At 61.8% G+C, this 26,605-nt stretch overlaps 2 protein-coding genes across 2 annotated transcripts in view; one reads left to right on the top strand and one right to left on the bottom strand.

Annotated features, from left to right (window-relative positions):
• The first annotated feature begins 2,504 nt into the window (after nt 1-2,504).
• Nucleotides 2,505-5,140, top strand: DNASE1 (deoxyribonuclease 1). Its single transcript, NM_001082740.1, is given in 9 exon segments — nt 2,505-2,664; nt 3,000-3,144; nt 3,467-3,555; nt 3,705-3,788; nt 4,021-4,136; nt 4,271-4,383; nt 4,459-4,613; nt 4,734-4,830; nt 4,947-5,140. Coding segments are annotated over 8 exon segments (846 nt in total). The 5' UTR covers nt 2,505-2,664; nt 3,000; the 3' UTR covers nt 4,995-5,140.
• The window catches only part of TRAP1 (TNF receptor associated protein 1), a 49,574-nt gene continuing 28,054 nt past the window's right edge, over nt 5,086-26,605 (bottom strand). Inside the window, exons 5-18 of the mRNA XM_051836281.2 lie at nt 23,731-23,802; nt 21,873-22,033; nt 20,896-21,005; nt 20,420-20,493; nt 19,773-19,928; nt 18,434-18,554; nt 17,609-17,678; nt 11,117-11,264; nt 9,505-9,690; nt 9,041-9,179; nt 8,706-8,791; nt 8,029-8,174; nt 5,363-5,435; nt 5,086-5,273 (exon numbers count right to left, since the gene is read on the bottom strand). Of these exons, the coding sequence (XP_051692241.1) occupies nt 5,172-5,273; nt 5,363-5,435; nt 8,029-8,174; nt 8,706-8,791; nt 9,041-9,179; nt 9,505-9,690; nt 11,117-11,264; nt 17,609-17,678; nt 18,434-18,554; nt 19,773-19,928; nt 20,420-20,493; nt 20,896-21,005; nt 21,873-22,033; nt 23,731-23,802 (1,644 nt within the window). The 3' untranslated portion in view covers nt 5,086-5,171. The remainder of the gene's footprint in view (nt 5,274-5,362; nt 5,436-8,028; nt 8,175-8,705; nt 8,792-9,040; nt 9,180-9,504; nt 9,691-11,116; nt 11,265-17,608; nt 17,679-18,433; nt 18,555-19,772; nt 19,929-20,419; nt 20,494-20,895; nt 21,006-21,872; nt 22,034-23,730; nt 23,803-26,605) is intronic.

The raw sequence follows: 26,605 nt of genomic DNA, 5'->3' as shown, positions 1-26,605 counted from the left end.
GGGATCTGCTTGGACTGCACACGCACGGTGCCTCATTGTTTGCTCCCCATGGATCTGGCCTGGTGCTCACTGTTCCTGCGCCTGGGTGCACACAGAGGCCCCGGGCTTTGCAGACAGGACCTGATGTTGGGACGAGAACTGCCCTGAGCTGGGTGTGCAAAGGTGGTGTGTGTCCCTGCATCTCTGAGTTAAAAAGCACCTAGTGCCCCGCTTTGAGCTCACTGGGGTGCCACTGTGTGGTCCATGCCCGACCCGTTTTCCCTGTCCTGGCCATGTGTGCGCGTACCCAGTTGCCACCTCCCCGCGCGCGGGGCAGGCACGCAGCTCTCCCTGCCAGGGCGGGCTCTGGCCTTCGCCACCCCCGTGCTGTCTCTGTTGTTTTCTTCACCCTTTTCATGGCTTGGGTGTCAGTGAGCCGTTGCTGCGTGCTCTCTCCCTTCCTGCATCTGTGACAGGTTTAATTTAAAAGGAAACCCCAGTTCCTTGGGGCCGAGGTAAACAGCCTGCCCTGACCCTAGAAGGGGTCAGCTTTCCTGTGTGGCCATGGGCTAGTGGTGCCCGTTTCCCTGTTGGTGTGACCTTGAGGAGCGCTGAGCTTCCTCCTCCTCCCTGATGCCAGGTCCTGGGCCTGGGCCTGGGCCCCAGCATGGGAGCGTCCCCCGTGCTGGCTGCTGGGCCTGGGCTCGGCCGTGAGACCACAGGCAGAGGGCCAGTGCGGTTCTCCCTGCAAGCTTCCACCTCGCCCATGTCGGAAGAGCCCCAAACGAGGCCTGCCTGACCACGGAGATGCCCTGCTGGCCTGGTGGACGTCTGAGGGATGGAGCAGTATGGGGGCAGGCCTGTGAGACGGTAAGTGGTCCGGGGTGGAGGGACCATGTCGGACGTGAGACAGCTGCTTTGCTTCACTCAATCCCAGGAGGAGGCCTTGGTCTTGGCCCCTTAGGAAGACTGAAGACATGGGTGAAGACACTGTGGGAAACCTGGACAGGCCCCTGGGCTACCTACCCAGTGGTGCCCAGCACTCCACCCTGGTACCAGGGAGGCCGAGTCCCAACTTGGCAGCTGGTGTGCGGAGGCAGGAGGGTAAGGACTGCCCCGGAACTCCGAGCGGCCCACCAGAGACCCTCAAGGGGCCGGACTGACATGAGCCGTGTGGTGCAGCTGGTTTGATCCTGTGGAGGGCGGTGCTGGCCTGTAGGGTTGCTCCCGCTCCTGCGCCTGTCAGAGGCAGGCACACCTGCGTCGAATATGCCTTTGCCTGGTGTCTGCGGACTGGAGTTTGCGGAGGCTGTCTCAGCCTTGGGCATGGACAGCAGGGGAGCGATGGCAATCAGAACTCCCTCCAAGGCCTGTGTGGGGGCTCCCGGCAGCCTGAGGAGCAGGCCAGTGATTCTACTAAGTGGACACCTCAGGACAAGTGAGTCAGTGCCCATGGCCAGAGCTGTCTGTCAGCAGCTTGTTATATAACAGGACTCTGGCCGGTCTCCTTGGAGCTGGCTCACCCCCTACTGTTTTTAATCTCCACCATGTCCACCCTCTGCTTCCTGGCCAGCTGGGTGGTGGCCCTCGTCCTCTGACCTTGACCCTCTGCTGACTGCTGCCACCCCCCATCCCACCTGCTCTGGTGGGCTGAGGGATGGCACCCCAGAGGAGGCCCTGTCCTCTCTCTGGAACCTCCGGTTAACCTGCATGCAGATGGCCTGGGCCATCGGGAGGGTCCTGACTCAGGCGCGTTAGTCAGAGGGAGAATGGACACTGACGAGGCTGTGGACACAGGTGGGAGTGAGGTGGTCACAGCCAGGGAGCATCAGGGACCAGGGAGCCCCGAGGAATTGTCCCCCGGCCTTACTGACACCTGAGGCATAGCTTCCGGCCTCCAGGACTGGGCTGTGGTTGGAAGCCACGGATTTGTATTTGTTACAGCAGCCACAGAAAAGGGGTACAAAGGCCAAAGTTTCCAAAAAGGATAGACGCACACTCTGCTCTGTCCTTGAGCCCTAATGACAAGGGTCTCCTGGACCTCAACAGCCAGTCCTCCCAGGTAAGAAGGCTCCCTGCCGAGTGCATCTCACAGCTGACAGCTGCGCACCAGGAGGGCTGGGGGTGGGGGGAGGCCGTGGTGGCCTGGTGGCCGCGAGCTTCATTTGCACCGTGCAGCCCAGAATGTGGCTCCAAGGCGCCCTCGGGGCCCCAGTCCCAACCTGCAGCATACACACGGCCTGTCTCAGGGCAGGAACCTGGCAGGGCGGGAGGGCTGCACGTGCGGTGGGCATGGGAGTCTTTGGCCCTAATTTTAGACATTTCGGAACCAAGTGCAAACATGATTATCAAGGGTATTTATAGCAGCAAGGAACTGGTGCTGTTGAAATCACCTGCGTGGGAAGGCCACACAGACAGCACCATTGTTCCCTGCTGTCAGGTGAAGGGCACCCACCTGCAGGGAGGGGGTGTGGTCACAGCTGCCTGAACCTTTTTAAAGCCCAGGGCAGCCAGCGCTGCCTGTGCCGGGATCCTGAGCCCAACAGGTCTACCGGGGCCTTGGGGTCAGTTTTCTTCAGCGGCCTCCCTTTGTAAACTAACATTTTTCCTTAAAGCAGCAAAAGGAGAAAAATTAACATCCGAATATTCCACAATTGGAGAATTACTGCACTCTCATTGTCTTGGGTAAGCACCAGGCTGGAGTCCCCCTGGGTGTCTGGCCAGTCTCAGAGCGGGGAGGGCAGTGGGAGACCAGGCTCAGCCGAGTCCAGCCGGGAGCGCGTGGGGCTCAGGTGGCCACAGATGCTTCTGGCTGGCATTGTGCCCAGGGCCGGTTTGCTGGTGGGCAAGTGACCCAGGGTCGTGTCTGTGGCACTAGGTGTTTGCCCCTCTGGACGCTGGCAGAAAGGCTGAGGGTCCTGTGTTCTAGCACGAGACGGCCTTGGCCTTGGGCCTCCCGAGCTACTGGCAGGCCGGGGCAGAGCCTCATCACCTCTGCTTCTCTGCCCCGTCTCCCCCAGCATGAGGAGCGAGATGCTGACGGCGCTGCTGACCCTGGCTGGCCTGCTGCAGGTGGCCGGGTCTCTGAAGATTGCAGCCTTCAACATCCGGTCTTTTGGGGAGACCAAGATGTCTAATGCCACCCTCACCAGCTACATCGTGCGGGTCAGTCCCCAGGGGCCTGTCCCTGAGGACAGAGGGACTGCAGGGGCGGGGTTAAGGATCCCTACGTTATCTGGTGCACGGTCTAGGTTTGTGCCCAGGGCATCTGGGTAAGGCCAGGCCGTGGGTGCAGGGCAACCAGAGCCTTATGGGCCTGCCCTTGTGTTTTCACGGCTGGCGGCTGCGTCCCCACTTGGGCTTTGGCCAGATGGAGATGCAAACAGCCCAGGAGCAGCAGCCCTGGCTCCCACGGTGACCCTGGGGGTGGGGGACGCAGAGCCCCCTCAGCCACCTCCACTCAGCTCTGCTGCGGCCCCACCCCCAGATCCTGCAACGCTACGACATCGCCCTCATCCAGGAGGTCAGAGACAGCCACCTGACGGCCGTGGGCAAACTGCTGGACAAGCTCAATGAGTGGGTGACAGCTGTGGGGCCTGGGGAGGTGACGAGCACTCCCAGGGCGCAGCCTCACTGCACTTGGGGCCACTGATGGGGACGCGGGCAGGGCCTGCCTGTGGCAGCCACTATGTCGCCTCAGCCAATCTTTGATTTTGCTTCTCCAGGAAGGCCGCAGACACCTACCGCTTTGTGGCCAGTGAGCCCCTGGGGCGCAGCACCTACAAGGAGCGGTACCTCTTCGTGTACAGGCAAAGTCGGGGTCCCGGGGCTGGGGTGGTCTGAGAGTCCAGTGAGGCCCTGCAGGGGGGCCTGGGTTGCAGTCCCACTGCCCGGTGGCCGTGTCCTCCCAGGGACGCAGGTCAGGTGAGGTGACTGAGCGCTGACTGCTGCTATTCCCAGGCTCGTGGACTGGGTGCCAGGAGGCAGGAAGGGCAGCGCCCAGCTCAGGGTCACATGACCTCTCCCTTGACCTTGCCGCAGGCCTGACCAGGTGTCTGTCCTGGACAGCTACTACTACGATGACGGCTGTGAGCCCTGTGGGACTGACACCTTCAGCCGAGAGCCAGCCGTTGTCAGGTTCTCCTCCCCGTCCACGAGTGAGTGCTGCTAAGCGTGGCCCCAGCGCCTAGTGTCCACTCGGGGCACTGCCGTGCCCGTCCTCACGGCCACAGGAGGGTGGCCGCGGCCGGGGCCCTGCACTGACGTGGACCGTGCCGGCCGCCCTCTGCAGAGGTCCGCGAGTTCGCCATCGTGCCCCTGCACTCAGCCCCCGAGGACGCGGTAGCGGAGATCGATGCTCTCTACGACGTCTACCTGGATGTCCAGAAGAAGTGGGGCCTGCAGGTGAGGCCCGGCCCGGGCAGTGGGCTCCAGCGGCCCCACCTGCATCCGGGCCAACAGGTAGGGGTTTCCCGGCAGGATGTCATGCTCATGGGGGATTTCAACGCGGACTGCAGCTACGTCACCTCCTCCCAGTGGTCGTCCATCCGCCTGCGCACGAACCCTGCCTTCAAGTGGCTGATTCCTGACACGGCGGACACCACGGCCACCTCCACCAACTGTGCCTATGACAGGTGAGCAGGGCAGGCCTTCCACGCCCATTCAGCCCCTGCTGGGAGCCCGGGCTCAGCTGCGGCCGGCCAGTGCCCCGGGAGCAGGCCTGGTGGAAGCAGCCGCTCCTTCCGCACCTGCAGAATCGTGGTCGCCGGACCTCTGCTGCAGGACGCTGTTGTCCCCAACTCGGCCGCTCCTTTCAACTTCCAGGCTGCGTACGGACTGAGCAACCAACTGGTAGGTGTCCTCACACCCACGCTGTGGCTCACCTGGCATGTTCCTACTGCCTGAAACCCCTGGCCAGGGCCGGGGGAGGGCCTGCAGTCCCAGCCGTGTGGCATGTTTCCTCACAGGCCCAGGCCATCAGTGACCACTACCCTGTGGAGGTGACGCTCGCCTGATGCGGCGGCTCCCGGGCCCCACCCCCAGCACGGGGTGGGGGCTTCCTTCTCCAGCATCCCTGCCTCCCAGCGCCCACACAGAAGCCTGAAGTGTAGGTGCAGAGCCACCTTTTAATGCAGGTCAATAAAGAGGGTGCTTGGCCTTATGTGTGGTTCCAGTCCTTGCTCCCCGGGCTGTCAGTGTCTCTCCAGGGCCTTGACGAGAAGGTCATGGAGACGGCCCACCATGGGCCTGGGGTCATCCACCAGCCCCGCGGCGATCATGGCATTGTCGTAGATCTGGAAGGCATGGGCCCAAGAAACTTCGTAAAACTGAGCAGAAAACTGCACAACCGACTGGCTGCAGGAGCCTCCCCGCTGCCTCTCACCTGATCCGCCAGCAGCTGGGCCAACTCGGGCTCGCTCGCCGTCAGCTGACGGAGCTTCCTGATGAGTGCGTGCCTGCAACACAGAAGCCCCCAGTCAGCTCGTGCTGGAGCTGTGCCCCCCTGCAGGGGTCTCTGTCCTCCTGGCCAGGTCACCCGAACAGCTTCAGGTGCATGATTACAAGTGGCTGAGCACCAAAACTAAGGCGTGCTGCAACGCACGGGGTGGGCGTTCGGCTGGGCAGTTAAGATCCCTGGTCCCACGCTTCCCGCTGATGTCCTGAGAGGCAGCTGTCATGGGAGAGGTCCCAGCTCCTGGCTCTCGCCCTGGATGTGGTGAGCCTGGGAGGGAACCTGCAAACAAGGTAACACCTTCCTAAACCGACACATGCCGTTCTTTTACACTAACAGTGATTTCCTCCAGGGTCGGCACTGGAGCACAGCCGGCTCAGCTGTGGCTTGTGACCGAGCCGCCCACACCAGGGCACCGGGCTGAGTCCCTGCTGCTCCCTGTTAACACTCCCGGGAAAAGTGGAGGACGGTCCCAGAGCTTGGGCCCTGATACCTGTGTGGGAAACTAGGGGACGTTCTGGGTTTCTGGCTTCAGCCTGGCCCAGACCGGGCCACCCGGAGTGAACCAGCAAATAGAAGATCTTTCTTTCCCTCTGTCAACGCTGCCTTTGAAATAAAAAGTCCTTTTTAAACAAAGTAAGTCTTTTTATTTCCCATCTGTATTTGAAATTAGGTAATCTTCCATGTTTACTTTCCTGAGGGCAAAACAGGACCAGCTCAGCGCAAGTCAGGGAAACCGGGTTCCGCCAGGCATGGCAGGGAGGGACTGACCTGGATTCCTGCCTTATTCTCTGTATCAAATTCCGAAAGGATCAGACACTGAACACGAAACTCAAAGTGACAAAAGCAGAACATCAGAAGAGAATAGGTAGGATTAATCTCAGAAAGAAGCCAAAAAAGAAAATGAGAAATCTGACTATACCTAAGTTCTGCTCCTGCACAGGAAAAAATACTAAAACGATGAGAATGGCGAAGACTGAAGGTGGGGGGCGGTGGGGGGATCCGTGTGCCGTCTCGAAACGACACCGGGTGCTGCCGAGTCGGCTCTGCCACTGCCCAGCAGCTGCAGTCTCCTGTGTGACGAAGGAGACCCGCACGCCTGCCCGTCCCTGCAAAGCCACGAGCAACCTGGGAGGGCAGGAGGGACACTGGTCCTACACACTTCTCTCCTTGAACTCTGAACAACGCAGAGAAATGACCAGACTTACATGAAGTTAAAACTCCGAAGTCCTCTGGCCCTTTTGCAGGGCTCTCTGCTAAACACTAGCCCCACACCAGAGCCGCAGTGAGCAAGCCCGCGGCTGGCACAGACATCGGCCGCTCTTCCCCAAAGGAGGCCCGGATGCAGCTCCTGGCCGCGGCCATGGCGCAGCCCTGGCTGCTGAGGGGAGGGAAACAGCAGGTGAAAGAGCTCTGCTCGCCGTCCTAGCTCCACCTTGCAAACAAAACAAGTCCTTGACAATGCTTCTGGAATGTGAAGACTCGGAAAGCCACTTGTCAGTGGCCGAGTGGGCAGTACTGTCCTGACGCCCCAGGACAGGGACAGGAACGGCGAAGGCAGCATGGGCCGGAGAGGGCGTGTGCTGGGGCCTCGCCACACTCCAGGTGAACTGAATACAGGCGGCAGACATGAGCAAATGGAGGGAATTCCTGGCTGATTCTCTAGAGAGATTTTTTTTTTTTTTTTTTGACAGGCAGAGTGGACAGTGAGAGAGAGAGACAGAAAGAAAGGTCTTCCTTTTGCCGTTGGTTCACCCTCCAATGGCGGCCACGGCCGGCGCACTGCAGCCAGCGCACCGCGCTGATCCGATGGCAGGAGCCAGGTACTTATCCTGGTCTCCCATGGGGTGCAGGGCCCAAGCACTTGGGCCATCCTCCACTGCACTCCCTGGCCACAGCAGAGAGCTGGCCTGGAAGAGGGGCAACCGGGACAGAATCCAGCGCCCCGACCGGGACTAGAACCTGGTGTGCCGGCGCCGCAGGCGGAGGATTGATTAGCCTAGTGAGCTCTAGAGAGATTTAAGACCAAAAAGCATGCAGCAGATTTGTGACTTTGATTACGTCAATCAAGAACTCTCAGGTCACTGAAGGGACAGATGGGAAAGACACCAGCAGCGGCCAGGGCGACATGCAGCACGGTGACCCAGGAGCGAGAGAGCTCAGGAAAAACGGGAGCCCGAGGACCCCCAGGCCAGGGGACGCACGGAGGGGCTGGGGACCCGAGTCCCGCAGGCAACGGGACCCGCACCATCACCCCTGGGCACAGCAGCAGCCCCATGGGCGACCCTCAGAGACGCTCGGGTGTGCAAGAACGTGCGCAGACCCTTGCTCCCAACACTCCCACGTCTGTCACAAGGGCACAGCGGTGAAAGCTATGCGGAGGTGGGGGCACGTGGCGCTGAGTTACCCACGAGGGAGACAGAACAGGGGCCTTGCGGGTGGACCCTGCCTTCCACATAAATAAAGCTCAGGAAATCAGCGCACAGAGTTCTTAAGTTGAACCTAACCCGTGGGAGCACCAGGAAATGCCCCCTCAGGGCCGTCCAAACACGCAGCAGCTCCCTGCGCCCACTCCTGGTTTTCCACGCTGGGCTCACCTGGGGTTGATCTCGAGCGTGGGCTGCAGGAGCTGCGCGCGCTCCTCCTGGGTCCGGGCCAGCTGCTGCATGCGCAGGAAGTGCCGGGCGGCCCCCATCTCCAGCACAGTCACCATGGCAGGGTGGGTGTCCAGGCGCAGAGTCACCTGCAGGCAAGGGGGCCGCAGAGTCTCACCCAGGGATGAGGAAAAAAAGGGGGTGCCCAGGGACAGGCCCGCAGCGCCCTCAGAGTGGCGCTCCCTCCTCCTGCCCTCCCCCCGAAGCCCCCACGCCTCTGTGCATCCATGGCCGACTGCGGCTGGCGTGTCACCCAGGCCCCGGGCCTCTGCCTCCCCTTCCTCTCGAGGCTCGGCTGCCAGCGCTGGCCTGCCTGCCCTCGGGGCAGCAGACGGGGGAGGGTGTGGAGGGTGTGAGCCGATCCTCATCTGGTCTCCGGAACTCGGGCCAACAGCTGACCTGCCTCCCAGGTCGCCTGAGGCCTGACCGCGTAGCATTTGTCCAACCAGGACGCAGCCCAAGCCCACAGGGCAGAAGTGGGTGGCATCGTGAACCTGCCATGGCGCTCGGCTCCAGGTGTCCCCAGGAGCCCTCTGCCCACCCACGACCCTGAGCAAGCAGCCCCGCCCGGCCGAGGGCCACAGCACAGGGCACCGGGGCCCGATCTGGGGACGCCTCACCTTCACATCGGCCACGCGAGACCCCAGAGCATTGCGCATCCAGGCCACCAGCTCCTCCGCCTCCTTGTCCGAGAGCCGCGCCTCAGCTGCGGGAGAGTGGGCACGAGTGAGCCCCCCAGAAGCGCCTCAGCTGCAAGACGGAGCCTCTGACGTCCCCAGGGCCCCAATTCCAGCTCCAGCTCCAGCCCCGGGCAGAGGTGCCACGGGAGTAGCCCTGGAGGGGACCCAAGACCCCCACCCAGACAGCTGCTGTCATGGGGGAAGAGCGAGCCTGTGGGGACCCACCCTGCAGGGCAGGGGTCCTGGCAGGAGGGAGAGGTCGGCCCCCCCCAGACCTGGGGACGTGTCCTCGAACTTCTCCTCCTTGTAGTGGTCGACCACGATGTCGGTCTCCACAGAGATCAGCTTCTTCCTGTCGAACTCGCGCAGGTGCAGCAGGGTCAGCTCATCAAACTGCTCGTAGCAGAAGAGAACCTGCGGGCGCCACACGGATCCTGGAACAAGGGGCCCCTGGGGCACTGGGCTCCGGGCTGCCCTGGGGCAGTGCACCCACCCACCACTCACAAAACAGCGCAGGCAGCGCCCCTAGGGGAGCACAGCCAGATGGCAGACGTGGTCCCACGCCTCCTGGGTCAGGGGCAGCGCATCTTCACCACGCAGAGGTGGGAAGGCCAAGAGCCTCGGTGTGCCCAGCCCCCGCCCTGGCTCCAGCCTGGCTCCGCGGAAGACAAGGCAGCGAGGCCTCCGGGCAGCAGCCGTGGGTGGCCCCGGGGAGCCCCACGTGACCCGTCTCACCCACCTCTGTGTTCTTCTGTTTCATGGCCTCGTAGTAGGGCGAGTGCTCAGCCAGGTGCCGGCTGGGCGCGCACAGGTAGTAGATGTTGCGGGTCCCGGCCTGCATGCGGCTGGCGTAGTCCGCGAGACTGGTCAGCTGGCCGGCCGGCAGCGCCGAGGACTCGTAGCGCAGCAGCTTCGCGATGTCCTCCTGCGCACAGACCAGGCGGGCTCACGCTCTGGTGGCTCAGCCGGCCGGCCTCTGGGGCTGCGGTAGGCTTGCGGCAGTCTCTGGGACAGGCCCCACCTTAGATGGAACCCCAGTGGCCTGGGGCCTCCCAAGAGCCTCTGTGGGCAGCTGGCCTCACAAGGGAAGTTTCTCCCAGCTTCCCCACAGCCAGGGCTGGGATCCAAGTGGGACTTGGAGCTCTTAGAGGAGGGCTCAGTCTCCTCCTGTGGACGGGACGTGACCACTGAGGCCCGCGTGGGTCGGGGGGGTGAGGAGTGGCAGGCTGCGAGCCTGGGCCCCTGTGGACGGGACGTGACCACTGGGGCCCGCGTGGGTCAGGAGGGGTGAGGAGTGGCAGGCTGCGAGCCTGGGCCCCAGTGCCACCAGCCCGGCATGGCCTTCACAAAGCCTCAGTCGTAGGGCCAGTGCTGGGGCGCCGGCATCCTGTATGGGCGCTGGTTCGCGTCCCAGCTGCTCCACTTCCCATCCAGTTCTCTGCTGTGGCCTGGGAAAGCAGCAGAGGACAGCTCTAGCGCTTGGGCCCCTGTACCCGCCTGGGAGACCCAGAAGCAGCTTCTGGCTGCTGGCTTTGGGGTGGCCCAGCTCTGGCTGTGTGGCCATTTGGGAGTGAACAGTGGATGGAGGAGCTCTGCCTCCCTCCAACTCTGCCTTCCACGTGAAGAAAACCTAAGAAGAGCAGGACGCAGCACAGAGCATGGGCACCCGGGAAGGGCCCAGCGGACAGTGACGCCACGCCCGGGCTGCTGTGGCCTAAAGCAGGCGCCAGGCAGGCCCGGGTGGCGCCGCACGGAGGATTCTGCTCTGGGTCCTCACTTACAAGGCTTGCCCCGAGTGGGGCCCACACAGGCCTGCGCGAGACGCGGCCGAGGGCAGGAGGGCCCTGGGGTCCACAGCGCACGCTCCGCCCCTGCACTGGGTGCCAAGAAAGGTGAAAGCCGTGATGGCGACCACCAGGCCTGCATGGGGCGGCCGCTCACAGGCGCCTGCCCTGGCGGGCAGGTGGCTGTCCCGGAGCCCGGGGCACTGGCCACTCGGCACTGAGTGCGCTCCTCCTTGTCAGAGTTCACCTGACAAGACTGATGACACGTGAATTAGGTCGCACACGTCTTCGGGACACAGACACCATCTCACAGAGCTGCTGGCCACCGGGGCAGTGTCAAAGATGCCCCCGATTCCAACGAGAGCCCCTGCACACAGGCCCCCCCCTACCAGGGGAGCCCGGTGCTCGGCTGGCCCCGCCTTGCTACAGACAGACAGCGCGTGTGTGCAGGGACAGGATGAGCTGCACCTCGCTGGGCCCGTCCCATCCACTGATGCCGCCACAGGAGCCTCCCCCTGCAGCCCCAGCCAGGGCGGACCCAAGGGAGGCCCAGCCACCAGCCCCTACCTTGACCTCCTGCTCCGTGGTGGTCACGATGCCCTCCCTCATGAACAAGCCGTAGTCCTCAAAGAACTTGGCGTATTTCTCAGCGTCCTTTCTGCTCTGGTCGATGAAGAATCTGATGAGCCTCTGCTGCAGAACTTCCCGCAGCTTCCTAGAGAACAGAGCGCGGCTAAGACACGCACCGGACCCGGCGTGCCCAAGGTTCCCCCCACCACTGAGCGCAGGCTTCCTAGAGAACAGAGCGCGGCTAAGACACGCACCGGACCCGGCGTGCCCAAGGTTCCGCCCCACCACTGAGCGCAGGCTTCCTAGAGAACAGAGCGCGGCTAAGACACGCACCGGACCCGGCGTGCCCAAGGTTCCGCCCCACCACTGAGCGCAGGCTTCCTAGAGAACAGAGCGCGGCTAAGACACGCACAGGACCCAGGCGTGCCCAAGGTTCCCCCCACCACTGAGCGCAGGCTTCCTAGAGAACAGAGCGCGGCTAAGACACGCACCGGACCCGGCGTGCCCAAGGTTCCGCCCCACCACTGAGCGCAGGCTTCCTAGAGAACAGAGCGCGGCTAAGACACGCACCGGACCCGGCGTGCCCAAGGTTCCCCCCACCACTGAGCGCAGGCTTCCTAGAGAACAGAGCGCGGCTAAGACACGCACCGGACCCGGCGTGCCCAAGGTTCCCCCCACCACTGAGCGCAGGCTTCCTAGAGAACAGAGCGCGGCTAAGACACGCACCGGACCCGGCGTGCCCAAGGTTCCCCCCACCACTGAGCGCAGGCTTCCTAGAGAACAGAGCGCGGCTAAGACACGCACCGGACCCGGCGTGCCCAAGGTTCCCCCCACCACTGAGCGCAGGCTTCCTAGAGAACAGAGCGCGGCTAAGACACGCACCGGACCCGGCGTGCCCAAGGTTCCCCGCACCACTGAGCGCAGGCTTCCTAGAGAACAGAGCGCGGCTAAGACACGCACCGGACCCGGCGTGCCCAAGGTTCCGCCCCACCACTGAGCGCAGGCTTCCTAGAGAACAGAGCGCGGCTAAGACACGCACCGGACCCGGCGTGCCCAAGGTTCCACCCCACCACTGAGCGCAGGCTTCCTAGAGAACAGAGCGCGGCTAAGACACGCACCGGACCCGGCGTGCCCAAGGTTCCGCCCCACCACTGAGCGCAGGCTTCCTAGAGAACAGAGCGCGGCTAAGACACGCACAGGACCCAGGCGTGCCCAAGGTTCCGCCCCACCACTGAGCGCAGGCGTGAGAACACCCTATGGCTCTGCAGCAAACTGACAAAGGCGGAGCAGCGAGGGTGCCCTGGGCAAGCACCGCCCCCTAGAGGCGGGAATGGGAGCTGACGCCACCTCCCAAGGATCCTGCCTCCAGGGACCCAAAGCTAAGGCCACGCTGGGAGGCAGAGTGATGGAGGTTTAGGGGCCATGGCCTCCACCATGGCACATAAAATACAAACCAATTATGAGCAATTTTGTTTCCAACAGGAGAGAACTGGTTAAAACAATGATGCAGGGGCCGGCGCTGTGGCATAGCAGGTTAACGCCCTGGCTTGCAGTGCCGGCATTCCATATGAGTGCCGGTTCTGGTCCCAGCTTCTCCTTGCCAATCCAGCTCTGCTATGGCCTGGGAAAGCAGTAGAAGATGGCCCAAGTCCTTGGGCCCCTGCACCTGCGTGGGAGACCCGGAAGAAGCTCCTGGCTCCAGATCAGCGCAGCTCCAGCTGTTGCAGCCATCTGGGGAGTGAACCAGCAGTTGGAAGACCTCTCTCTGTCTCTACCTCTCTAACTCTGTCTTTCAAATAAATAAAATAAATCTTTAAAAAAAGAAAAAAAAACAAAACAAAAAAAACGAATCAGGACCAGCGTTGTGGGCTGTTAAGTCCCGGCTCCTCCACTTCCAATCCAGCTCCCTGCTAACGCGCCTGGGAAAGGACGGGGAGACGGCCCCAACACCCAGCTGGGAGACCTGGAGGAAGCGCTGGCTCCCGGCTTGGCCTAGCCCTGCCCTGCATGCTGCGGCCATCTGGGGAGTGAACCAGCTAAGGAAGATCTCTCCCTCTCTGTCACTCTGCCTAAATATCTTCACCAAAGACACCCTTTCTTTGAATAATTCTCAGTGACCGGAAAAAGTGCCTAAGATAAAAAAGAAAGCAGAAAGATGCCAACACAGGCAACTGATGGTACACACAGGCTGTACGGAGCTTCTGTCACGGCATCAGCACCAGACGTGGTACACACACACACACACACACACACACAGAGTGAGACCCGTGAACTACACACACACCACACAGTGACACTCGTACTGAACTACAGACACCACACTGTAGATCCATGTTGAACGACACATACATCACACCATGACACCCGTGAACTACACACACACAACACCTGTGAACTACACACACACACACACACCACACAGTGACACCCGTGAACCACACACACACCACAATGACACCCGTGCTAAACTATACACTTACCACACAGTGATATCTGTGCGGAACTATACACACACAGTGACGCCATGCTGAACCACACACCCCCTACACAGTGACCCCGTGAACACCCCCCCACACTGCTGAGGCCCGTGCTGAACACAGCTGTGTTCTCTCGGCCCACGCTGCTGAGGCGCCACACGCAGACCTAAAGTCTGAGCTCCCTGCAGGTGGGTCAGGTGTTCTTACTGAACTTTCCTTTAAGAAGTGGAAGGGAGGGGACGATCGTGTGACACCCACTCCGCCTCACCCCTCAGCCCCGGGCTGCACGCGCCAGGGCGGTGTCCTCACCCGCGAGGGACCACCGTGGCCGGGATGCACAGGACGTTCCCACGGGGCAGGGAGGCCTGGGTGGGCCTCAGAGCCCGCAGCCCAGAGCGGCTGTCCTCGCGGGGCCAGGCTGGGGAGAGGGCACCAGGCATGGGAGTCAGAGCCACGGCAGGCGCACAGGCAGGAAGACAGGCAGTAACAGGCCGGGTCTCCTCTGTCACAGGGCACTGCGGGGCGGGGCACTGACAGCCCACAGGAAGGTGCACGCGCACGGGCCCGCGTCCTGACTTCCGAACCCCACGTCCACTGTGGGGCAGGGCAAAGCCCGCTCCTCCTGTGCAGGAGGCCCTCGGGGCACACAGCAGACAAGGACGGCAACGCGCCACCGCCCTCAAACACCCACGAACCGCACGCTGTACCCCTCGCCACAGCTCACATGCCCACCCCACGTCACCACAGCTCACACGCCCTACCCTACGTCACCACAGCTCATACGCCCTACCTTATGTCACCACAGCTCACACGCCCACCCCACGTCACCACAGCTCACACGTCCACCCATCACCACAGCTCATACACCCACCCCACGTCACCACAGCTCACATGCCCACCCCACGTCACCACAGCTCACACGCCCTACCCTACGTCACCACAGCTCATACGCCCTACCTTATGTCACCACAGCTCACACGCCCACCCCACGTCACCACAGCGTCACACGCCCACCCATCACCACAGCTCATACACCCACCCCATGTCACCACAGCTCACATGCCCACCCCCCGTCACCACAGCTCATACGCCCACCCCACGTCACCACAGCTCACACGCCCTACCCCACGTCACCACAGCTCATACGCCCACCCCACGTCACCACAGCTCACACGCCCACCCCACGTCACCACAGCTCACACGTCCACCCCACGTCACCACAGCGTCACACACCCACCCCACGTCACCACAGCTCACACGCCCACCCCACGTCACCACAGCTCATACGCCCACCCCACGTCACCACAGCTCACACGTCCACCCCACGTCACCACAGCGTCACACACCCACCCCACGTCACCACAGCTCATACGCCCACCCCACATCACCACAGCTCTCTCGCCCTACCCCACGTCACCACAGCTCACACGCCCACCCCACGTCACCACAGCTCATACGCCCACCCCCGTCACCACAGCTCATACGCCCACCCCACGTCACCACAGCTCACACGCCCACCCCACGTCACCACAGCTCACACGTCCACCCCACGTCACCACAGCGTCACACACCCACCCCATGTCACCACAGCTCACACGCCCACCCCACGTCACCACAGCTCACACGTCTACCCCACGTCACCACAGCGTCACACACCCACCCCACGTCACCACAGCTCATACGCCCACCCCACGTCACCACAGCTCTCTCGCCCTACCCCACGTCACCACAGCTCACACGCCCACCCCACGTCACCACAGCTCACACGTCCACCCCACGTCACCACAGCATCACACGCCCACCCCATGTCACCACAGCTCACACGCCCACCCCACGTCACCACAGCTTCATATGCCCTACCTCACATCACCACAGCTCACACGCCCACCCCATGTCACCACAGCTCACACACACACCCCACGTCACCACAGCTAACAATGATGGCAACGTCACAGCCCTCAAACACACCCATGAACCGCACCACAGCACACGCTGTACCCGCCGCCACCACAGCGTCACACGCCCTACCCCACGTCACCACAGCTCACACACCCACCCCACGTCACCACAGCTCATACGCCCACCCCACGTCACCACAGCTCAAATGCCCACCCCACGTCACCACAGCTCAAATGCCCACCCCACGTCACCACAGCTCACATGCCCTACCCCACGTCACCACAGCTCACACGCCCACCCCACGTCACCACAGCTTCACGCCCACCCCACATCACCACAGCAAACAATGATGGCAACGTCACAGCCAGCCCTCAAACACACCCACAAACCACACCACGGCACACGCTGTACCCGCTGCCGCCACAGCTCACACGCCAAACCCCACGTCACCACAGCTCTCTCGCCTTACCTGACGTCACAGCATGATACGTTCTATGAAGACATCATCAAATCACAAGTTCTACCCAATGCCATCACCACAGCACACATGCCCTCCCCCACGTCACCACAGCGTCACGCAACTGCACAGGGACAGACAGACACGCGGCCACTGCAGAGTGAGGGGAGGGAGGCGCAGCTGCCTCGTCCCGGGGGATTCAGGAGTTCGCACTTGCACAGGCCCCTCCTCTCACCAGCAAGCTGGCCCCACAAGGCCGACGCAGCCTTGCTTCCGCGGCCGCCCTGGGCTGGCCACAGTGGTCCAGAGGTGGGAACACTTCCGGAACCCGAAATACCTGCTTTCTGTGTGTCAGAAGCCAAACCCTCATCAGTTCTGCTTAGCGAAACTCGCAAATCAGTGACCCGCAGGCACGCTCACAGCTCACGGGTGCCAAGAAACTGAAGCGGGGGCCGGGGGGCCGGGGGGCCGGGGGGCCGTGGCCGAGACCCCGCTCGGGGCGCTCGCACTCCACATCTGAGCGCCTGCCCCAATCCCGGCGCACTTCCTGCTAACGTGCCCCGGGAGGCAGCAGGTGATGGCCCAAGTACTTGGGTCCCTTTGCTGTCGCGAGCATTGGAGGAGTAAGCCGGGGCATGGAAGGCCTCTCTCTGCCTTTCAGATAGAATCAGTAAATACAAGGCACTGACGAGCCAACTCCAACAGGCGCCCACAACCACGGGGCCTGCGATGACCCCGCCGCAGTCAGCTCGCACTGCCTGGTGGCCTAGGCCAGCACCGAGGGCAAGGTCACGGCCGCCAGGGCCGGCGCGGTCAGCACAGGCTGGCAGGTTGAGCAGAGGTCTCAGGAAAGTAACTGAGGCGCACACTAAGACGTTTGGTGCGTGCGACCGAGGGACCCTCCGCAGTCAAAGCTCCCGGGAAGATGCAGGGAGCGTGAGCCAAAGGACTGGGGACGGCCCACGGCTCAGCCTCAGCAGCCAGGATCCGTCTGCGTGACGACAGCTGAGCGCCTCCAGTCATGAGTGACACGGACGGGCCCCGAAGACACTACACAGACCAAACGCGGCAGAGCACTGTCAATATTACCGATTCAACGTTACAGGAAACAAGAAAGACCCCGTGGCTGTGTCTGCTCGGGACAGTGAGGCGGGGCAGGGCTGTGGGGCACGGGGTGGAGGTGCTGCGCCTCCGCCCAAGCCCCCGGGGGGACCTGGGGCGAGGGGCAGACTTGCAATTTAGGAAGCAGCATCAGCTCCCGGCTGCACCTGCACTTCACAGCACTGGGTGCCAAAGGCACAACTTGCAACCCCACCCCACACACGGACCCCATGCGGCTGTCAGCCCGCCGCACCCCAAGCCGCGGGCACGGCTGGCTGCAGCCCAGGGTTTCTGGGAGTCGACGCTCTCAGACAGCAAACCCTGCTCTCACCAGAGGAGACGAGCGAGCTCAGCCCAGCAGAGCTGCCGCCACGCAGCTCCCCTTCCCAGCTGCCAGTCTAAGCAGTGCGCACCCCGGATTCTTCTGGACACACACTGAGGTGCCCAAGGACAGGCAGAGGCCGAGCCTGGGCCCCCGATGGACTCTGGAGGGGCCCCTCAGGTGTGGCTGCCCTCGGCTCCTGTCAGCAGGCCAGCACCCCGCCCCCAGCTCACCTGATGAGCGCACTCTCCTGTAGCAGCTCCCGGCTGAGGTTCAGGGGGATGTCCTCGCTGTCCACCACACCTGCGGGACATGGCAGGTCAGCTCCTCCCTGCCTGCAGCCCAGGCCCAGGCGCTCCACACTCTTAACTGGCCCTTCCTCTCCACGGCCCGGCTGTCCATCATCCCCAGGAAGTGAGCGGGCAAGAGGGGCGGCACCTGAGCCTCCTGTTCTTCACCCAGTGCTGGAGCAGGTAGGTGGTGTAGGGGGCCACACCAGAGACCCCTCTGCACTGTGTATCTCACGTTAAAAACCAGCCACACGGGGCTGCCACTGTGGCATAGCAGGTAAAGCCTGAAGGGTGGCATCCCACATTGGTGCCGGTTCATGTCCCGGCTTCTCCACTTCCGATCCAGCTCCCTGCTAATGGCCTGAGAAAAGCAGCGGAAGACAGCCCAAGTGCTGGGCCCCTGTAACCCTCATGGGAGACCCAGAAGCAGCTCCTGAGTTCAGGCCGCCCAGCAGATGGAAAATCTGTGTCCACCCCTTCTCCCGTAACTCTGCCTTCCAAATAAATAAATCTTTTTAAAAATAGAGAAAAAATAACTTGCACAACCTAAACATGCAAAGGCCCAAACATGGGATTCTTCCTGGGACTCCAGTCCCACTCAGACTCAGAACACCCCCAAACACCAGGAGAACACACACGAGATGTGACCAGCCTGAGGCCCCGCTGCTCTCCGCCCAGCCCACCCCGGTCACGGCCACAGGCTGACGTGGTCACAGGCCTGGGCTCCCACAGCCCTCCAGGCCGAGGCTGCAGTCCACACTGCTGTACCTCGTACGAAGCGCAGCCACTTGGGCAGGACGTCGGTGGCCTTGGTCTGGATGAGGACCTTGCGGCTGTACAGGGCAACGCTGGAGCCCAGCTCCCGGCTCACATCAAACATGGACGGTTTCTGGGGTGAGGAAAGGTCAAGGTCAGAGGCCCGCGGCAGCATCTCCTCAGTCCCAGGGAGAGAGCCAAGCCTTCCCGGCCACCCTGGGCTGGAGGCATGCAACGCCCGGCACCGCAGCTCTGCGGGGATGGAGTGGCTTTCTCTGGGCACTGCCACCTTCCCTGGCCCCTCCCCAAGGAAGACTACTTGTCCCTGGGAACGTGCCAAACCTTGTGTGGGTTGGCAGGCCCCAGCCCACGGGCCAAGTCAGCCGCGCTGTGAATATGTACAGCCCAGGAACCATTTTTACATCATTAAATGTGGGGGAGAGGATTTTAAAAATATTTCATGAGGGGCCGGTGCTGTGGCGTAGTGGATAAAGCCACTGCCTGCAGTGCCGGCATCCCATATGGGCGCCAGTTCAAGTCCCAGCTGTTCCACTTCCGATCTAGCTCTCTGCTATGGCCTGAGAAAGCAGAAGATGGCCCAAGTCCTTGGGCCCCTGCACCGCCATGGGAGACCCAGAAGAAGCTCCTGGCTCCTGGCTTTGGATCGGCGCAGCTCTGGCCGTTGTGGCCATCTGAGGAGTGAACCAGCAGATGGAAGATCTCTCTCTCTCTGTGTACCTCTGACTTTCAAATAAATAAATAATTCAAAATAAATGAATAAATAAATAAACAAACTATTTTCAAAAGAAAGATTTTAAGAGCCCCTCTGCTTGGGAAGGCCTGAGCCGCTGCATTTCTGACCAGCCAGGAACTGCTGAGGCTTTGGTCTGGGGACTCCACCCAGGGCCCAGAACCTGGCCCAGTTCTTTCCAAAATGGACACTAGGAAGTGTGCGAGTTTACGAAGGTCCAGTCAGAGACAGAAACGGCTTGGCCAAGCCCCAAGCTGGCCCCGTGTGGTGTGGCAGCCCCATCCCACACAACCCTGTGGGTGCCGCTCAGTGGCCTACAGTGCTGGCCACTGCCCCAAGCGCCCTGAGCCAGTCCTGCCCCAGCCCTGTGGGGAAGCACGTATAGAACAGGCCCTGCCTGGGTGCGGCCCCGCAAGGCTGAGAAGCCCGGTCACTCGCCCAGCACATCTTTCTCCTGTGCTCACCTCTGCGTTCACGTGTGAGCATCTGCCTGGGCGGCTGGCGCCAGGGGAGACGGCCAAGGCCACGGCGGGGGGAAGGGGCGGGGAGGGATCGCTCGGCAGCCCCAGCGCGGGGAGGCCGCGTCGGGAGGCTCCTCACCGTCTCTGGCACGTAGAAGAGGCTCCGGATGTTGAGCGGGGCGTCCGTCTTGTAGTGCAGGGTGTAGCGGGGCTTGTCGTAAGCCTGCGCAATGTAGCGGTAGAACTCCTCGTGCTGCTCCTCACTGACGCCCTTGGGGTCCATCATCCAGATGGCCTGCAGGGGCGTGGATGGGGTCAGCACGGTGGACGCACGTCTTCCCCACAGCCCTGACTGGCCGCGGGCTCACACAGAGTCCCCTCCCGAGGACAGTGTCAGCAAAGGGATCCAGGGCGCCTGTGAGGGGCGGTGACACAGCGGCGCCCGCCCACGCAGCTGACCCCTGAAGACCTCGTGCCCTGCCAGGAAGGCAGTCAGACGACCACGAGTTAAGAGACTGCAGTTTGTGTAAAACATACAGAAACCGAGAGCAGTGCGGCTGCCTGGGCTGGGGGAGGGGTGATGACGGGTACTGGTGCTCTACAGGGTGGTGATGTTCTGAACTGAGTGCCAAAGGCCACACAAATCCACAGTGACGCACACACGTGATGGACCCTGCCTGCCTCCCCAAACCTCGTCTCTCCACAAGCAACACGCAGTCCTCACTGCGGACAGCGCCCTCGTCTGTCTCCACGGCTGGCCCAGCCCCAGGCAGCCCAGGGTCTCACCTGCAAGGTGTTGATGCGTTTTCCATTCAGGTACAAGGGGAAGCTGACGAAGTTACTGTACTTGGTCACCACGTCTGGAAGACAGCAGAGAAGTTCCCAGAAGCAGCTCTGGGGTGGCCCCAGAGTGAGCTCAAGCCTGCGGGGGGTGCTGCCACGCTGTGCCACGCCCCAGTGCAGAGACTGGGGCACAGCAGGGGCACCGACACAACGGGCAAAGAACCAGACCAGAGCACAGGGCTCTCTGGGGGCACGAGCCCGGCCTCGCGTCTGGGACGGCGTGTAATGCAACACAGGAACCCTCCACCCACTGGGTCCCGGGGGACCTGGGCTCAGGGGCGCCTCCAGGGCTGCTGACACCTTGCCAGGGCGTATGCAGAGCCCACCACGCTGCTGCAGGCAAAGGAGGGAGCCAGGAGGGGAGGAGGAGGACGCCAGGCCCCGCCTGTCCCTCAGGCATGGGACCTGTAGCGGCTTACCTCGCACCCGGGCCTCGTCGGAGAAGGCCTTGCAGTCCGGCTTGAGGTGCAGGATTATCTTGGTGCCAGTTTTGACTCCTGATGCTTCAGCGACTTCAAACACTCCAGAGCTGTGACACAGCAGAGAGGCGCCAGGGCCCCGAGTCACTGCTGCCACACTCGCCTGGGGGCTGCCCTGCCACTTCCCCTCAGGACCCCACAGGCAGACCCCCAGCCCCGAATGGACATCAGGACAGTGACGGAGCCGAGCGGTGCAGAGGCTTGAGGCTCCCTCGAGGGTCCCGCCTGGGCTTATGTAAGCGGAAGGCAGGTGCAGGACGAAGGCAGGGCCTGGCGCAGCTCCAAATCAGACCCAGGCACCTGAGGGGACAGGCTGACCTGTGCTGAGACCCTGGCAAAGGCCAGGTGCACCCTCAGGAGAGCAGAAAACCAGCGCAGGTGCAGGCTGAGGGGAAGCACCTCCCTGTATCCTCGGCCCGCCCAAACTCTGAGCACAAAGCTCACTGAACTCATGGAAATCTGGTTGTTTTCCTGAGAGGGAGCCAAGAAGCTCCGCTCTGGCCAGGCTGCCCTCCCGCTGGGAAAGCACACACGGCACTGCAGTCTGGGGACATCGAGGAAGTGCTGGTGCCTGGCTCCAGCACCGTCCCAGGCAGGACCACCTGTAGGACTGCCTGGTACAAAGCAGGTGTAAGCGGAGGGAGCCCAGAGAAGTGGGGCTCCCACCCCCACGGCAGCCGCCCCCTGCTCTCCCCAGGACGCAGACCCAGGGCCTCAGATCGCACACGCGGGGGCGGGGGGCGGGGCCGAGTGAGCTCGCACCGCGTGGGCCTCGAGGCGGCCTGAGCGCAGCCCAGCACCCCGCGCACGTGTGCGTTTTCTGGGGAACGTTTCAGTCTCACACTCAGGAGTGATTTCCAATCCCCCCCAGGGGACATGGGGACGCTGTGGGAAGTGGGCCTCCCTCCCCGACTCACCCATCGGAAAGCCACTGGTGACCTTGGCTCTCCGGGGCCGCTGGGCGGGAATAGACCTCAACTCGGTCAGCCACCATGAACGCCGAGTAGAAGCCCACTCCGAACTGGCCGATGATCCTGCTGCTGGCCTCCGCCTGGCTCTGCAGCGCTTCCAGAAAGGCCTGTGATGGCAGGAGCTGGTCAGAGGGCCCCCGGGAGCTGACAGCCGGGACCCCTGTGTGGGCCCCCCAGCACCTGCTCGTCTCAGCTGATCCTGAGGTCAACCACTGGGGACCTTCCTCACATCCTGAAGAACCAAGTCCAGAGAGGGGAAGCAGCCCATCCAGATGCCCCGCGGGGTGGCCCAGGGAAGGGGCTGTGCTACCTGGCGCAGGGAGGAGCCCCCAGAGCCTGGCTGCATCATCCTGCCTCCGAGACGCCAAGCATTGTGGGAAAATAGCCTCGCCAGGCGCAGTCGGCCCTCAGCACCCCCGGGAGACTGGTTCTGGGCGCACTCAGGACTCCGAAGCCCATGGTGCTGAAGTCCCTGCACGAAACCCAAGGTGCCTGTGCAGAGCCCGCGGCGAGCCCTGTGCTTCCTCGCTCTGCCGACGCTCAGTGCCCGGCGTGCTCTGGTCTCAGGTATTCTGGATCCCCGGCTGCTGGGCTCCGTGGACGTGCACCCCACAGACACAGGGACTGACCGCCCGTGCTGCTGTCTAGCACTGCAGGGCACGCAGGGATCCTAACGCGAAGTCACCACCGCCCGAGACTAAGGCTAAGTAAGCATAGACGGTCGGGACCTGCAGGGCCCCACAGGGCCCCGCTGACCCCAAGTGGCCTCTGAGCACCTGAGTGTGGCTGAGAAACCCAACGTCGGATTTTACTTCTCTTTAATGCTTTAAATTTAAGATGCCATTGGGCCAGCACTGTGGTGTGCTGGGTAAAGCTGCCACCTGCAGTGCCGGCGTCCCATATGGGCACCGGTTTGAGTCCTGGCTGCCCCACTTCCGATCAAACTCTGCTGTGGCCTGGGAAAGCAGAAGATGGCCCAAGTCCTTGGGCCCCTGCACCTGAGTGGGAGACCCGGAAGAGGCTCCTGGCTTTGGATCAGCGCAGCTCTAGCTGTTGTGGCCAACTGGGGAGTGAACCAGCATATGGAAGATCCTCCCTCCCCCCGCCTCTCCTTCTCTCTGTGTGGAACTGTGACTTTCAAATAAATAAACCAATCTTTAAAAAAAAAAAAAAAAGAGGACGCCACGCAGAGCCAGCCTATTGCACAGAGCAGCCAGGCCATCCTGGTGGGAATCGCCGTGGTGGGGGTCCTGGCTGAGGTCTTCCCTTGAGAGGGTCAGGCTGGACCCACAACTCTCCTGCACGCACGAGGCCCCCAGAGCCACACAGAAAAGTGCCAGTCACCGAGGGAGGCGCTAAGGGCCACGCGGCCTCTGCCCTGGGGTGGAAGAGGATGGGCGTCCATCCACTGGTCTCCCCCAGGGTGGCAGTCATGCCAGAGGCTGCTTCGGGCCTGCAGGGCGGCTCTGATAAGAACCATGACAGGCACAGACCTCCTGGGCAGGGCTCATGACTGACCGAGGGTCCAGGAGATTTGGTTCTGCCCACCTTGACTGCACAGCTCAGGGAGCGGGTGAGGGAGGGCTGCGCAGGAAGGCAGCGGGGGGCACCGGGGCAGGATGGCGCGCTCTAGACTCCGACCCTACAGCCCACCCAGTCCCAGCTGGACAGCGGCGACCCAGCCCGATCCTCTGTCACAGGACAACCGCGGGCCTGCCTGGAGGTCCTGTGACCGGCAACCACAGCAGGCTCCGAGTGCCTGCCCACAGCGGCGTCCCTGCAGTGAGGCAGAGGCCACGCTTACCTTTGACCCTGACCTGGCGATGGTGCCCAGGTTGGACACCAGCTCCTCCCGGGTCATCCCGATGCCGGAGTCCTAAGGAGAGAGACTAAGTGGCGAGTTTGGCCAGGGGTCCCGGGAGGAAACACTGGCCAAGCATGTGTCTGGTGCGAGCTCCTCTTTAGGATGTGCAAAGAACTCTCACAACCCAGTACGAAGAATGCAAACAACTGGATTAGAAAAGCAAAGTACCTGCACCGTTCCCAAGGAAGGATGCAAATGGCCGCGAGCACAAGGAAGGTGCCACTGCCCTCACCACTAGGACACGCGAGCTAAATCCACGAGACGCCAGTGCACGCCGCCGGAACGGGCCCTCCCTGCTCCAGCACAGCTCCCGCAGAGGGGGCGCCTCCGCGCTGTGCCTCCCCCCACAAGCCAACACCCACGGTCACAAGGAAAACACGAGCCAAATCCCAAAGGACGGACATCCCACAAAAGCCCTGCCCAGGCCCTCAACACCGCCCACAGCATCAAAAACCAGGAAAATCGCGAAACCTCCACAGCCCCGGGGAGTCTAAGGAGTCAGGACGACCGGGGTGGTGGGCCAGACGGAAGCACTCCTGGGACAGGCACACCACAGGCCTTGGGACTGGCTCACCTGTCACCACAAAACCAAGATTTTAACCCTAAGGGAAGGCGGTGTGGCGTGCGCGGCCACTCTGCTCTGAAATAAAAGGCACGGGGCGGGACTGGGAGCAGAGGTTAGGTCACCGCCTGGGACACCCACACGCAGCATCAGAAGCAGCTCAACCCACACCTCCATTTCCGATCCAGCCTCCGGCCAACACATCCTGGGAGGCAGCAGGTGACGGCTCCAGTGCTGGGCCCTGCCGCCCCCGTGGGAGACCTACACGGAGCTTCAGGCTCCTGGCTTCCGCCTAGCCCAGCCCTGGCTGTCCTGGGCATCAATGGATGGAAGATCTTTCTGTCTCCCCACCCCCTTTCCCTCTCTCCCTCCCTCCCTCCTTCTTAGTCACTCTTTCAAGTAAATAAAAAATAAGTATTTATTTTTTTTTAAATAGGGGACAGGTGGGCATTGGGCTGAGCAATTAAGACTCCAGTTGAGATGCCTACGTGGGGGCCAGTATTATGGCACAGAGAGTTAAGCTGCTGCCTGTGACACCAGCATCATCCTTACGGGTACCAGTTCAAGTCCTGGCTGCCCCACTTCTGATCCCCCTCCATGCTAATGTGCCTGGGAAAGCAGCAGAAGATGGCCCAAATACTCGGACCCTGGACCCATGTGGGAGAGCTGGATAAAGCTCCTGGCTTTGGCCCAACTCAGCCATGCCTGTTATGGCCATCAGGGGAGTGAACCAGCAGATCTAAGAATTTGTCTCTCCCTCTTTCTCTTTAACTCTGTCAATAAATCTTTAAAAACGAACAAACAAAACACTGCAACCCCATTGGAGCTGCTGGGTTCACTTCCTAACACAGACCCTGGGAAGCAATGGCTCAGGTGGCTGGGTTCCTTCCACCCACACAGGAGACTGGACTGATTTCCTGACCCCAGCCCGGGCCTGGCAGTGCAGGCATTTGGAGAGTGAACCAGCTTGTGGGAGATTTCTGACTGTTTCTCAAATAAAAAAGAAAAAGGACAGAGGAAGGTAGGTGTCCGAGTTTACTGGAGCATCTGCTCAAACTTTACATAAATCTAGAACTGTCCTTTAAAAAGACAAAGGAAAAAAGACAAAGCCAACCAAGCCCTGGGGACGTCAACAGTCACAGCAGCGAGGAGCAGCCCGGCGGACAGGCCTCCGGACTAAGGGCCCCAGTCGAGTCCTCACCTCCTGCTCAAGGAACCCAGTCTGTCAGCGCCAGGGAAGGCAAGGATGCCCCTTCGGCCGCCCCAGCCCTGCCCACGAAGGCGTTCCACAGCCAGGGCAGCGCGTGGACACGGAGAAGCTGAGCAAACCCACTCCCAACCCAGCCTCGACAAACAGCCTCTATGCACCAAGGGGGCCTGGCTTAAACTCTCCCTGCCCAAAGAGGGAGCACATGAAGCTCCCTCACGCCCCCTTAACTAAAACAGCCCCCTTCACAAGTGTATCATCCATGTAATCACTGACTCACTCGGCAGTGACCTGGGAACAAGCCGGCAGGTCGGGAGCGCCTGTCTCCCGCCTCTCCACATGGGCCAGGAGGCAGCAGGCCCGAGAACAAGCCCTTCGGGCCATGGCCAGAGGAATCGTGGAACTGTGGCCTTTCTTACGATTTGATCCTAGAATCCTAATGGTTAATACAGCAATCTAAGAATTGCTTCATGTAAAGCAAGCAGTTAATCTGATAGGTGGGCTGCTATGCAAACAGTGCCCTAACAGTGTCACGGCTCCGGGGCCAGTACTGTGGTGCGGCAGGAAAGCCATCGCCCGCAGTGCCAGCATCCCACATGGTGTTGGCTTGAGTCCCAGCCGCTCCACTTCAGATCCAGCTCTCTGCTCCTGGCCTGAAAAAGCAGTAGAAGATGGCCCAAGTCCTTGGCCTCTGCACACACATGGGAGATACAGAAGAGGCTCCTGGCTCCAGGCTTCGGATCGCCCAGCTCTGGCCATTTGGGGAGAGAACCAGCACACAGAAGCTCACACTCTTACTCACTTGCTCTCTAATTCTGCCCTTCAAAAAAATAAATAAAGCTTAATTAAAGAAAGAAAGAGAGAAAACACCAGTGCCACGGACTAAATAGTAACGCAGAGAAATAGGTATTATAAGGGGAAAGCACACTTCAAAAGTTCTTGGCCGGCACCACAGCTCAATAGGCTAATTCTCCGCCTGTGGCGTTGGCACACCGGGTTCTAATCCTGGTCTGGGCGCCAGATTCTGTCCCGGTTGCCCCTCTCTC

This window comes from Oryctolagus cuniculus, chromosome 19 (assembly GCF_964237555.1).
Source record: "Oryctolagus cuniculus chromosome 19, mOryCun1.1, whole genome shotgun sequence".
NCBI lineage: Eukaryota > Metazoa > Chordata > Mammalia > Lagomorpha > Leporidae > Oryctolagus > Oryctolagus cuniculus.
This window is presented reverse-complemented; position numbering and strand designations above follow the sequence as displayed.